This window comes from Mixophyes fleayi, chromosome 5 (genome assembly GCF_038048845.1).
Source record: "Mixophyes fleayi isolate aMixFle1 chromosome 5, aMixFle1.hap1, whole genome shotgun sequence".
Taxonomy (NCBI): Eukaryota; Metazoa; Chordata; class Amphibia; order Anura; family Limnodynastidae; genus Mixophyes; species Mixophyes fleayi.
This window is the reverse complement of record NC_134406.1, coordinates 277,855,960-277,870,592: the sequence shown is the minus strand read 5'-3', so window position 1 is coordinate 277,870,592 and position 14,633 is coordinate 277,855,960. Positions and strand designations below refer to the sequence as shown.

Below are 14,633 nucleotides of genomic sequence, written 5' to 3'. Positions count from 1 at the left end.
CTGTGCTCCTATTAGGAGATTTGGAAAACATGGACTGCAGGAGAGAGCTGAGGACAGTTATGTGAAACACTGGACGGCTGAGCAGGAGATCCCGTTATGTCCTACACACCATCGCTCCTGATTGGACTTCTCTTATTATAGTAAATCCAGCAGTCATGCAGTGTGTGTGTGAACTGATTGCAACGCAGCCACATAGCAGGTAATTCATGTGTCCATTTACCCTAATATTATCTAATATTGTGTATACTCAAATACCCAGATCAGCTGGATAAAAAGGCTGCAGAATGGTAACTATCACCCTCTGCCCCGGGTCCCAGTATAAAGTAAAGCTGTAATACAATCAATGTGCTGAGACACACAGGAATATGATCCTGGTAATGCATGCCATGCCACAAGTATTTCCCTGATACTATCCAGGTCGTGTGACACAGGTGGACTCACCTGGAGATCACCTTCTCTGTCAGCGCCACCGTCTCCTCTTCACACAAATCCCCCTCCTTACGGCAGAAGCTTATGGAGAAAGGGGAGTGCAGGTCCTTCAGCCGGTTGGCAGAGTTACCCATTTATCTTGGGTCTCTCTCACTCCCTAACTCTGCAGAGTAAGATTCTCAGACAGGAAGTGCCTTTTCCTTTTCCCCCAAATAACAATGCTAAGGAGGAGCCCTTCCCAAACGTGGGAGCCCCCTGTCACTGCCCTCCGGCCCCTAGACGGTCATCCTGTGGACCTGCTCTGTGTGAAGGGAGGAGGGGGCACCAGTGTCATTCTCTGCTTGTCTCACCACACAACTCTTACAACATCTTACTGTCCAGCACCATTCACTTATTAACCCATTCTGTGCCAGTGAGGGATGCCAAGGCCAGGTCACAGAGTGGTGGCATAGTAAATATTATTTACATTGTATGAAACAACGTGATAAGTGCCAGCGGCATGCTAAGAATATAATACTTTCCCATAAGAACGACACCCCAGTACTGTGATATTATCAGGAAATTATAACACCGTACGTTGAGTTGGGAAATATTTCAGCAGACGGGTGAAGCGACTTTCTCAATTTACCAAACTTTAAATTATTTGTATCTACCGAATGCGAAAAACATATTTCAGGAAAGATTTAGAAGTTAAAGAACAATAAAAATAGAGGGATTCATGGCACTGGCTCAGCTGGTAACATCTCCTTCTTCTCTGCAGTTGTGTGTGCAGTAGTGACAAGGAAGTGCTGCAGTTTATAGTAACAGAATGGGCAGTGACACATTGGCACTTTCACAGGCATTGTGGGATAGTGAAAGTAGTAAGTAGCACTAGCCAGATGCCTGTCACTCTACAACTATCACCAGGCACCTTTCTTTGTTATTTTATTTTCAGTCTGCCCCATGGAGATACAAACATATAGATACAGCACAGCCTCATGTGTGTGTATAATGTAAATTAAAACCCAAACTGTGGACAGCACATAGTACAGTTTATATTTACAAAATAGAATATAGTTAGGTGATACAGTAAACAGTATTCTTACTTTGGGTTTAGATTAGAGCGTTCACTAGGTTACAGCAGAGTGTACAGTTTATAGTTAGATTAGAATGTACAGTAGATTGAGAGGCTGGATTACAGCAGAGATGGGCGGCCCCCAGCCTGCTGCTCCCTATCTCACTTAATCTCTGCAAACAGCTGCTGGATTCCCTTATGTGACCTCCTCTGCACACTGCAGCAAATCATAGGAGAGGGAGGAGTTAGTGCAGCAAATCATAGGAGGGGGAGGAGTTAGTGCAGCAAATCATAGGAGAGGGAGGAGTTAGTGCAGCAAATCATAGGAGAGGGAGGAGTTAGTGCAGCAAATCATAGGAGAGGGAGGAGTTAGTGCAGCAAATCAGAGGAGGGGGAGCAGTTAGTGCAGCAAATCAGAGGAGGGGGCGGAATTAGTGCAGCAAATCATAGGAGAGGGAGGAGTTAGTGCAGCCAATCAGAGGAGGGGGAGGAGTTGGTGCAGCAAATCAGAGGAGGGGGAGCAGTTAGTGCAGCAAATCAGAGGAGGGGGAGGAGTTAGTGCAGTGCATTCTGGTCTACATCCTCTCCCATCTTCCTCGCCAGCTTCAGCTGTGCAGATAAGTGTGTGTGTGTGTGTGAGGGGAAGAGGTCTCTGGAGAGATCTTGGTGGTTGGGGGAGGGACAAGTAAGGGGTTTGAATGTATCTGGGGCTACTTTAGAGCAAATTGCAGATCTGAGTGTTATGCGGTGGAGTTTTGTTGCAGGTGGGCATATGGGTGCATTTTTGAATGAGTGGGGATGTCAAAGTGTAATGTGCGGCCCCTTTTGAAGAGTCACACATGTGGCCCCATGAAGTATATCTGGGGGTTTTGAAGTAATTTGGGGAATTCGTTAGAGAGTGCAGTTAGTTTGAGGTAACAGTAGACAGTACAAGTAATTTGGGGGTTATGTTAGAGAGTGCAGTTAGTTTGAGGTAACAGTAGAAAGTACAAGTCATTTGGGGGTTACGTTAGAGAGTGCAGTTAGTATGAGGTAACAGTAGACAGTACAAGACATTTGGGGGTTACGTTAGAGAGTGCAGTTAGTTCGAGGTAACAGTACAAGTAATTTGGGGGGTTACGTTAGAGAGTGCAGTTAGTTTGAGGTAACAGTAGACAGTACAAGACATTTGGGGGTTACGTTAGAGAGTGCAGTTAGTTTGAGGTAACAGTACAAGTAATTTGGGGGGTTACATTAGAGAGTGCAGTTAGTTTGAGGTAACAGTAGACAGTACAAGTAATTTGGGGGATTCGTTAGAGAGTGCAGTTAGTTTGAGGTAACAGTAGACAGTACAAGACATTTGGGGGTTATGTTAGAGAGTGCAGTTAGTTTGAGGTAACAGTAGAAAGTACAAGACATTTGGGGGTTACGTTAGAGAGTGCAGTTAGTTTGGGGTAACAGTAGACAGTACAAGTAATTTGGGGGACACATTAGAGAGTGCAGTTAGTTTGAGGTAACAGTAGACAGTACAAGTAATTGGGGGGTTACGTTAGAGAGTGCAGTTAGTTTGAGGTAACAGTAGAAAGTACATGTCATTTGGGGGTTACGTTAGAGAGTGCAGTTAGTATGAGGTAACAGTAGACAGTACAAGACATTTGGGGGTTACGTTAGAGAGTGCAGTTAGTTTGAGGTAACAGTAGACAGTACAAGTAATTTGGGGGATTCGTTAGAGAGTGCAGTTAGTTTGAGGTAACAGTAGACAGTACAAGTAATTTGGGGGACAATTTAGAGAGTGCAGTTAGTTTGAGGTAACAGTAGACAGTACAAGACATTTGGGGGTTACGTTAGAGAGTGCAGTTAGTTTGAGGTAACAGTAGACAGTACAAGTAATTTGGGGGTTACGTTAGAGAGTGCAGTTAGTTTGAGGTAACAGTAGACAGTAGAAGACATTTGGGGGTTACGTTAGAGAGTGCAGTTAGTTTGGGGTAACAGTAGACAGTACAAGTAATTTGGGGGACACATTAGAGAGTGCAGTTAGTTTGAGGTAACAGTAGACAGTACAAGTAATTGGGGGGTTACGTTAGAGAGTGCAGTTAGTTTGAGGTAACAGTAGACAGTACAAGACATTTGGGGGTTACGTTAGAGAGTGCAGTTAGTTTGGGGTAACAGTAGACAGTACAAGTAATTTGGGGGATTCGTTAGAGAGTGCAGTTAGTTTGAGGTAACAGTAGACAGTACAAGACATTTGGGGGTTACGTTAGAGAGTGCAGTTAGTTTGAGGTAACAGTAGACAGTACAAGACATTTGGGGGTTACGTTAGAGAGTGCAGTTAGTTTGAGGTAACAGTAGAAAGTACAAGACATTTGGGGGTTACGTTAGAGAGTGCAGTTAGTTTGGGGTAACAGTAGACAGTACAAGTAATTTGGGGGACACATTAGAGAGTGCAGTTAGTTTAAGGTAACAGTAGACAGTACAAGTAATTGGGGGGTTACGTTAGAGAGTGCAGTTAGTTTGAGGTAACAGTAGACATTACAAGTAATTTGGGGGATAGTTAGAGAGTGCAGTTAGTTTGAGGTTACAGTAGACAGTACAAGTAATTTGGGGGTTAGGTTAGAGAGTGCAGTTAGTTTGAGGTAACAGTAGACAGTACAAGTAATTTGGGGGTTACGTTAGAGATTGCAGTTAGTTTGAGGTAACAGTAGACAGTACAAGTAATTGGGGGGTTACGTTAGAGAGTGCAGTTAGTTTGAGGTAACAGTAGACAGTACAAGTAATTTGGGGGTTACGTTAGAGAGTGCAGTTAGTTTGAGGTAACAGTAGAAAGTACAAGACATTTGGGGGTTACGTTAGAGAGTGCAGTTAGTATGAGGTAACAGTAAACAGTACAAGACATTTGGGGGTTACGTTAGAGAGTGCAGTTAGTTTGGGGTAACAGTAGACAGTACAAGTAATTTGGGGGATACATTAGAGAGTGCAGTTAGTTAGGGGTAACAGTAGACAGCACAAGTAATTTGGGGGATTCGTTATAGAGTGCAGTTAGTATGAGGTAACAGTAGACAGTACAAGACATTTGGGGGACACATTAGAGAGTGCAGTTAGTTTGAGGTAACAGTAGACAGTACAAGTAATTTGGGAGTTACGCTAGAGAGTGCAGTTAGTTTGAGGCAACAGTAGACAGTACAAATAATTTGGGGGTTACGTTAGAGAGTGCAGTTGGTTTGAGGTAACAGTAGACAGTACAAGTAATTTGGGGTTACGTTAGAGAGTGCAGTTAGTTTGAGGTAACAGTAGACAGTACAAGACATTTGGGGGTTACTTTAGAGAGTGCAGTTAGTTTGGGGTAACAGTAGACAGTACAAGTAATTTGGGGGACACATTAGAGAGTGCAGTTAGTTTGAGGTAACAGTAGACAGTACAAGTAATTTGGGGGTTATGTTAGAGAGTGCAGTTAGTTTGAGGTAACAGTAGACATTACAAGTAATTTGGGGGATAGTTAGAGAGTGCAGTTAGTTTGAGGTTACAGTAGACAGTACAAGACATTTGGGGGTTACGTTAGAGAGTGCAGTTAGTATGAGGTAACAGTAGACAGTACAAGTAATTTGGGGGTTAGGTTAGAGAGTGCAGTTAGTTTGAGGTAACAGTAGACAGTACAAGTAATTTGGGAGTTACGCTAGAGAGTGCAGTTAGTTTGAGGCAACAGTAGACAGTACAAATAATTTGGGGGTTACGTTAGAGAGTGCAGTTGGTTTGAGGTAACAGTAGACAGTACAAGTAATTTGGGGTTACGTTAGAGAGTGCAGTTAGTTTGAGGTAACAGTAGACAGTACAAGACATTTGGGGGTTACTTTAGAGAGTGCAGTTAGTTTGGGGTAACAGTAGACAGTACAAGTAATTTGGGGGACACATTAGAGAGTGCAGTTAGTTTGAGGTAACAGTAGACAGTACAAGTAATTTGGGGGTTATGTTAGAGAGTGCAGTTAGTTTGAGGTAACAGTAGACATTACAAGTAATTTGGGGGATAGTTAGAGAGTGCAGTTAGTTTGAGGTTACAGTAGACAGTACAAGACATTTGGGGGTTACGTTAGAGAGTGCAGTTAGTATGAGGTAACAGTAGACAGTACAAGTAATTTGGGGGTTAGGTTAGAGAGTGCAGTTAGTTTGAGGTAACAGTAGACAGTACAAGTAATTTGGGGGTTACGTTAGAGATTGCAGTTAGTTTGAGGTTACAGTAGACAGTACAAGTAATTGGGGGGTTACGTTAGAGAGTGCAGTTAGTTTGAGGTAACAGTAGACAGTACAAGTAATTTGGGGGTTACGTTAGAGAGTGCAGTTAGTTTGAGGTAACAGTAGACAGTACAAGTAATTTGGGGGTTACGTTAGAGAGTGCAGTTAGTTTGAGGTAACAGTAGACAGTACAAGTAATTTGGGGGATTCGTTAGAGAGTGCAGTTAGTTTGAGGAAACAGTAGACAGTACCAGACATTTGGGGTTTACGTTAGAGAGTGCAGTTAGTTTGAGGTTACAGTAGACAGTACAAGACATTTGGGGGTTACGTTAGAGAGTGCAGTTAGTATGAGGTAACAGTAGACAGTACAAGTAATTGGGGGGTTACGTTAGAGAGTGCAGTTAGTTTGAGGTAACAGTAGACAGTACAAGTAATTTGGGGGTTACGTTAGAGAGTGCAGTTAGTTTGAGGTAACAGTAGACAGTACAAGTAATTTGGGGGATTCGTTAGAGAGTGCAGTTAGTTTGAGGAAACAGTAGACAGTACCAGACATTTGGGGGTTACGTTAGAGAGTGCAGTTAGTTTGAGGTAACAGTAGAAAGTACAAGACATTTGGGGGTTACGTTAGAGAGTGCAGTTAGTATGAGGTAACAGTAGACAGTACAAGACATTTGGGGGACACATTAGAGAGTGCAGTTAGTTTGAGGTAACAGTAGACAGTACAAGTAATTTGGGAGTTACGCTAGAGAGTGCAGTTAGTTTGAGGCAACAGTAGACAGTACAAATAATTTGGGGGTTACGTTAGAGAGTGCAGTTGGTTTGAGGTAACAGTAGACAGTACAAGTAATTTGGGGTTACGTTAGAGAGTGCAGTTAGTTTGAGGTAACAGTAGACAGTACAAGACATTTGGGGGTTACTTTAGAGAGTGCAGTTAGTATGGGGTAACAGTAGACAGTACAAGTAATTTGGGGGACACATTAGAGAGTGCAGTTAGTTTGAGGTAACAGTAGACAGTACAAGTAATTTGGGGGTTATGTTAGTGAGTGCAGTTAGTTTGAGGTAACAGTAGACATTACAAGTAATTTGGGGGATAGTTAGAGAGTGCAGTTAGTTTGAGGTTACAGTAGACAGTACAAGACATTTGGGGGTTACGTTAGAGAGTGCAGTTAGTATGAGGTAACAGTAGACAGTACAAGTAATTTGGGGGTTAGGTTAGAGAGTGCAGTTAGTTTGAGGTAACAGTAGACAGTACAAGTAATTTGGGGGTTACGTTAGAGATTGCAGTTAGTTTGAGGTTACAGTAGACAGTACAAGTAATTGGGGGGTTACGTTAGAGAGTGCAGTTAGTTTGAGGTAACAGTAGACAGTACAAGTAATTTGGGGGTTACGTTAGAGAGTGCAGTTAGTTTGAGGTAACAGTAGACAGTACAAGTAATTTGGGGGTTACGTTAGAGAGTGCAGTTAGTTTGAGGTAACAGTAGACAGTACAAGTAATTTGGGGGATTCGTTAGAGAGTGCAGTTAGTTTGAGGAAACAGTAGACAGTACCAGACATTTGGGGGTTACGTTAGAGAGTGCAGTTAGTTTGAGGTTACAGTAGACAGTACAAGTAATTTGGGGGTTACGTTAGAGAGTGCAGTTAGTATGAGGTAACAGTAGACAGTACAAGACATTTGGGGGTTACGTTAGAGAGTGCAGTTAGTTTGGGGTAACAGTAGACAGTACAATTAATTTGGGGGACACATTAGAGAGTGCAGTTAGTTAGGGGTAACAGTAGACAGCACAAGTAATTTGGGGGATTCGTTATAGAGTGCAGTTAGTATGAGGTAACAGTAGACAGTACAAGAAATTTGGGGGTTACGTTAGAGAGTGCAGTTAGTTTGGGGTAACAGTAGACAGTACAAGTCATTTGGGGGACACATTAGAGAGTGCAGTTAGTTTGAGGTAACAGTAGACAGTACAAGTAATTTGGGGGATAGTTAGAGAGTGCAGTTAGTTTGAGGTTACAGTAGACAGTACAAGACATTTGGGGGTTACGTTAGAGAGTGTAGTTAGTTTGAGGTAACAGTAGACAGTACAAGTAATTTGTGGGTTACGTTAGAGATTGCAGTTAGTTTGAGGTAACAGTAGACAGTACAAGTAATTTGGGGGTTAGGTTAGAGAGTTCAGTTAGTTTGAGGTAACAGTAGACAGTACAATACATTTGGGGGTTACGTTAGAGAGTGCAGTTAGTTTGGGGTAAAAGTAGACAGTACAAGTAATTTGGGGGACACATTAGAGAGTGCAGTTAGTTTGAGGTAACAGTAGACAGTACAAGTAACTTGGGGATAGTTAGAGAGTGCAGTTAGTTTGGGGTAACAGTAGACAGTACAAGTAATTTGGGGTTACGTTAGAGAGTGCTGTTAGTTTGAGGTAACAGTAGACAGTACAAGTAATTTGGGGGTTACGTTAAAGAGTGCAGTTAGTTTGAGGTAACAGTAGACAGTACAAGTAATTTGGGGGTTAGGTTAGAGAGTGCAGTTAGTTTGGGGTAACAGTAGACAGTACAAGTAATTTGGGGGTTACGTTAGAGAGTGCAGTTAGTTTGAGGTAACAATAGACAGTACAAGTACATTGGGGGATACGTTAGAGAGTGCAGTTAGTTTGGGATAACAGTAGACAGTACAAGTAATTTGGGGTTACATTAAAGAGTGCTGTTAGTTTGAGGTAACAGTAGACAGTACAAGTAATTTGGGGGTTACGTTAGAGAGTGCAGTTAGTATGAGGTAACAGTAGAAAGTACAAGTCATTTGGGGGTTACGTTAGAGAGTGCAGTTAGTTTGAGGTAACAGTAGACAGTACAAGTAATTTAGGGGTTATGTTAGAGAGTGCAGTTAGTTTGAGGTAACAGTAAACAGTACAAGTAATTTGGGGCTTACGTTAGAGAGTGCAGTTAGTTTGAGGTAACAGTAGACAGTACAAGTAATTTGGGGGGTTACGTTAGAGAGTGCAGTTAGTTTGAGGTAACAGTAGACAGTACAAGTAATTTGGGGGTTACGTTAGAGAGTTCAGTTAGTTTGAGGTAACAGTAGTCAGTACAAGACATTTGGGGGTTACGTTAGAGAGTGCAGTTAGTTTGGGGTAACAGTAGACAGTACAAGTAATTTGGGGGATTCGTTAGAGAGTGCAGTTAGTTTGAGGTAACAGTAGACAGTACAAGACATTTGGGGGTTACGTTAGAGAGTGCAGTTAGTTTGGGGTAACAGTAGACAGTACAAGACATTTGGGGGTTACGTTAAAGAGTGCAGTTAGTTTGGGGTAACAGTAGACAGTACAAGACATTTGGGGGTTACGTTAGAGAGTGCAGTTAGTTTGGGGTAACAGTAGACAGTACAAGTAATTTGGGGGTTAGGTTAGAGAGTGCAGTTAGTTTGGGGTAACAGTAGACAGTACAAGTAATTTGGGGGTTACGTTAGAGAGTGCAGTTAGTTTGGGGTAACAGTAGACAGTACAAGTAATTTGGGGGTTACGTAAGAGAGTGCAGTTAGTTTGAGGTAACAGTAGACAGCACAAGTAATTTGGGGGATTCGTTATAGAGTGCAGTTAGTATGAGATAACAGTAGACAGTACAAGACATTTGGGGGATACGTTAGAGAGTGCAGTTAGTTTGGGGTAACAGTAGACAGTACAAGTAATTTGGGGGTTACGTTAGAGAGTGCAGTTAGTTTGAGGTAACAGTAGACAGCACAAGTAATTTGGGGGATTCGTTATAGAGTGCAGTTAGTATGAGATAACAGTAGACAGTACAAGACATTTGGGGGTTACGTTAAAGAGTGCAGTTAGTTTGAGGTAACAGTAGACAGTACAAGACATTTGGGGGTTACGTTAGAGAGTGCAGTTAGTTTGAGGTAACAGTAGAAAGTACAAGACATTTGGGGGTTACGTTAGAGAGTGCAGTTAGTTTGAGGTAACAGTAGACAGTACAAGTAATTTGGGGGTTACGTTAGAGAGTGCAGTTAGTTTGAGGTAACAGTAGACAGTACAAGTAATTTGGGGGATACGTTAGAGAGTGCAGTTAGTTTGGGATAACAGTAGACAGTACAAGTAATTTGGGGTTACATTAGAGAGTGCTGTTAGTTTGAGGTAACAGTAGACAGTACAAGTCATTTGGGGGTTATGTTAGAGAGTGCAGTTAGTATGAGGTAACAGTAGACAGTACAAGTAATTTGGGGGTTACGTTAGAGAGTGCAGTTAGTTCGAGGTAACAGTAGACAGTACAAGTAATTTGGGGGGTTCTGTTAGAGAGTGCAGTTAGTTTGAGGTAACAGTAGACAGTACAAGACATTTAGGGGTTACGTTAGAGAGTGCAGTTAGTTTGGGGTAACAGTAGACAGTACAAGTAATTTGGGGGACACATTAGAGAGTGCAGTTAGTTTGGGGTAACAGTAGACAGTACAAGTAATTTGGGGGTTACGTTAGAGAGTGCAGTTAGTTTGAGGTAACAGTAGACAGTACAAGTAATTTTGGGAATAGTTATGGAGTGCAGTTAGTTTGAGGTAACAGTAGACAGTACAAGTAATTTGGGGGTTACGTTAGAGAGTGCAGTTAGTTTGAGGTAACAGTAGACAGTACAAGTAATTTGGGGGGTTACGTTAGAGAGTGCAGTTAGTTTGAGGTAACAGTAGACAGTACAAGTAATTTGGGGGTTACGTTAGAGAGTGCAGTTAGTTTGGGGTAACAATAGACAGTTCAAGTAATTTGGGGGACACATTAGAGAGTGCAGTTAGTTTGAGGTAACAGTGGACAGTACAAGACATTTGGGGGTTACGTTAGAGAGTGCAGTTAGTTTGGGGTAACAGTAGACAGTACAAGACATTTGGGGGTTACGTTAGAGAGTGCAGTTAGTTTGGGGTAACAGTAGACAGTACAAGTAATTTGGGGGACACATTAGAGAGTGCAGTTAGTTTGGGGTAACAGTAGACAGTATAAATAATTTGGGGGTTATGTTAGAGAGTGCAGTTAGTTTGGGGTAACAGTAGACAGTACAAGTAATTTGGGGGTTACGTTAGAGAGTGCAGTTAGTTTGGGGTAACAGTAGACAGTACAAGTAATTTGGGGGTTACGTTAGAGAGTGCAGTTAGTTTGAGGTAACAGTAGAAAGTACAAGTCATTTGGGGGTTACGTTAGAGAGTGCAGTTAGTATGAGGTAACAGTAGACAGTACAAGTCATTTGGGGGTTACGTTAGAGAGTGCAGTTAGTTTGAGGTAACAGTACAAGTAATTTGGGGGGTTACGTTAGAGACTGCAGTTAGTTTGAGGTAACAGTAGATAGTACAAGTAATTTGGGGGTTACGTTAGAGAGTGCAGTTAGTTTGGGGTTACTGAGAAAAAACAGTTGTTTTGGGACCAGATCGGAGGACAGTTCTTGCAGAGGTTACAGTTAGATTAGGATTAAAGTTCAGAGTTGGTCAATGGCGACAAGAATGTGGGTATTATTACTGGCATAATTTATTTAAATTTTAATTGGTACATTTTACTGGGCATGATTCTGGCATAGTACATCCTACTGGACATATATTTGATCCCGTATTGACATATTACATATTGGACGAATTTCACATAATCCCGGTGGGATGTTCCAGGACAGTATTTATCTGCCTCAGTTATAACCTGGACATAACCCATTGATGAACAAATGTTTATTTTATATCAGTTCACAGCAGACAAATTTCTCCTGGAGAGAACGGACCAGGTCGAAATTTTCATATGTGTAAATACATTTCTATTATATTCAGTACGAATCGCTGCCAACTGCTCCTCAATTCCAGGAATAATGACAGATTCACATTTATGTATGTTTCTAGAACAAGCTATCATTTGTGGGTATAGGGTACAAGATATATAGGTAAATGGGTGTCTGTATATGTGGGTGTATAGGGTAGGAGATGTAAAGATAAATAGGTGTCTGTATGTGGTAGGAGATCTGTAGGTAAATGGGTGTATAGTGAGACGGAGGATCTTACCCCTTCCCTTCTGCGAGGTGTGACACAGAGCTCATGATTCTGTCCTGTGTGGAAGGTGTCTGAGTTTCTGAGCCGTGTCCTGCTGTCAGCAGACTGGTATCAGTCTCCTCGTGCTCTCAGGTAAAGTACAGGCAGCCAAGCTGGGAGGTGTGTACAAATATTCAGAATAGCCCGGGGCAAACTTAGGCAGAGATACACAATTTCCATGGACTCTCCGCTCCTCCTGGCACTTCACAGACATTTTCCCATGTACTTTGTTTCATTCCCTGGGTTGGCATAATACTTATGTCTGCACCTTAAGTCACTGTATGTATCTGGTATTGTATCTATTGTTTCACTGTTTCTACTGTAGTCCTTGACTTCTAGGCCTTATTTTTATTTACATTTTTCATTCATTCATTTTTATTTTTATTCTACTCTATTTGCATTTCATTCATACCGTTCTATTTCATATTGCGCTGCTTGCCATGACGTCAAACTTTTCTCACTTTCATATTAAGCCACTTTAACTCATTTTACTTCATTATGTTTTTGTCAAATTCTCTGACTCCCCCTGTTCTCTGCTGCTGTCTCTCTGTTAACTGACACTTCTCATATTCCATCTGTCCTTCTTGTCTCCTCTCATCATGCTCCCTGCAGCCCCCTCACTCACAGTCAGCTTCCCACCTGCCGCCACTCTCTAACCCCCTTCTTTTTCCCCTCTGACACCTTCCCTCCTCCTCTCCACTTTCTCTCCATCCCTTAATTCCTTACTTCTTATCTGTCCCCTCTGCTTCTTCCTCTCCTCTCCCTCCTCTCTCTCATCTCTCTCCCCTCACCATGCCTCCCTGTTCATGTGCCATACCCACACTCTCCCCTTGCCCCACTTCGCGCTCTAGTCCTTGCACTCCACTGTGCTCCACTAACCTTGCCAACCTTATTCCCATCTCTCTACTTCCCTCCCTCCCTTTCTCCTGTGCCCTCTGGAATGCTAGATCCGTCTGCAATAAACTGCTCTCTTTCCATGACTTCATTCCTTCTTATCTAACTCTCTTAACCTTCTTGCCATTACTGAAACCTGGCTCTCCAATTCCGTCACTGCCTCCCCTGCCGCTCTCTCCTATGGTGGCCTCTCCTTATCCAACTCCGCCGTACCTGGAGACCACCCAGGCGGTGGAGTGGGCATTTTCCTATCCTCCAGTTTTCAAGTCATTCCTCCTGAACCCTCTTCTACCCCATCCATCTCCGCGTCACTGTCATCTACCGCCCCCCTTGGTCCCACCTCCCTTTTCCTTGACAATTTTGCTGCCTGGATTTCCCACCACCTCTCCTCTGACCTCCCCTACATCATCCTTGGAGGACTTCCACTTCCCTATCGACGATCCCACCGATCCTGCTTCCATTAAGCAACTAGCCCTTTCTTCTTCCCTTGGCCTCTCTCAATGGACCTCTTCTTCTACCCACTGGTTTGGTCACTCCCTAGACCTTGTCTTCTCACACCTATGTAGTCTTTCTGACTTTTCCATTTCTCCCTTTCCACTATCTGATCATCATCTCCTCTCATTCTCGCTCCTGCTCCCCTGCCAACACCCAATTCTACCCAGTCCAGACACAACCTTGAGACTCTTGATCCTGTTATTCTGTCCTCTTCTCTCGAAACTCTCCTCTCTCCCCTTTCCACCCAGGCCTGCCCCAATCAGGCGGCCTCCCTCTACAACCACACCCTCACTTCCAGTTTCGATGCGATCACCTCTGCCCATTCCATCCATCTTCACTGCTCCAAACTCCAACCCTGGCACTCCAAATTTACTCCAGAAATGCACCTGAACCGCTGAACGCCACTGGAGAACATCTCGTTCCCTGGCTGATTTCCTCCACTTCAAGTTTATCCTCTCAGTTCTGCCCTCTCACTCGCTAAACAATCTTTCTTTAAATCCCTAAATCCCTCATCTCCTCCCAGTCCTCTAACCTCCGCTGCCTCTTCGCCACCTTCAACACACTCCTGCCCCCCCTCCCATCCTCCATAACTGCCACTGACTTTGCCTCCTGTTTCTCCTCTAAAATCGAGGCCATCTGAATTGAAATCTCCTCCTCCACTCACTCTTCCGCCATCCCCCCAACTCATTCTTCCGCCCCCCACATTCAACCCTCCCCTCCCCACAGCCACCAACTTCTATACTTTTTCCGCCCTACCACGGGTGAGGAAGTCCAATTTCTCATTTCATCCTCCCCCCTTCTACCTGTCCCATGGATCCTTTCACTTTTCCCAGCAACACCAGATGGTGGCATAAGTGGTCCATCCTGTCACAGAGCTTTTATTAAAACAGACAGAAAATGCCCTCAGGTACACCCGTATACAACAACAGAAGGATCTGAAAAGCAATACACACTGCAGAATACGCACAAAGCAGGAGAGCTCACAGACGGAAAAAAATAAATATTAAATACATTAACAGCTCTTAATAATATAGGGCCTGATTCATTAAGGATCTTAACTTGAGACAGTTCTTATTTCAGTCTCCTGGACAAAACCATGTTACAATGCAAGGGGTGCAAATTATTATTTTGTCTTGCACATAAGTTAAATACTGACTGTTTTTTCATGTAGCACACAAATATCAACTTTAAATTTCAGTGTACAAATGGGGGTTATGTTAGAGAGTGCAGTTAGTATGAGGTAACAGTAGACAGTACAAGTAATTTGGGGGTTACGTTAGAGAGTGCAGTTAGTTCGAGGTAACAGTAGACAGTACAAGTAATTTGGGGGGTTATGTTAGAGAGTGCAGTTAGTTTGAGGTAACAGTAGACAGTACAAGTAATTTGGGGGTTACGTTAGAGAGTGCAGTTAGTTCGAGGTAACAGTAGACAGTACAAGTAATTTGGGGGGTTATGTTAGAGAGTGCAGTTAGTTTGAGGTAACAGTAGACAGTACAAGACATTTAGGGGTTACGTTAGAGAGTGCAGTTA

The 14,633-nt window shown here is 42.9% G+C and overlaps 1 protein-coding gene across 2 annotated transcripts in view; it reads right to left on the bottom strand.

The window, feature by feature from the left end:
- NOS3 (nitric oxide synthase 3) overlaps positions 1–11,774 on the bottom strand; it is a 91,130-nt gene extending 79,356 nt beyond the window's left edge. Inside the window, exon 1 of one of the 2 annotated variants that reach the window (XM_075214242.1) lies at positions 11,688–11,774. In XM_075214242.1, coding sequence (XP_075070343.1) covers positions 11,688–11,722 — 35 coding nt within the window. In that variant the 5' untranslated portion in view covers positions 11,723–11,774. Of the gene's footprint in view, positions 1–441; positions 643–11,687 lie in introns of those variants that run through there. The other variant, XM_075214240.1, reaches the window with a different exon arrangement.
- Between the last annotated feature and the right edge of the window lie 2,859 nt (positions 11,775–14,633).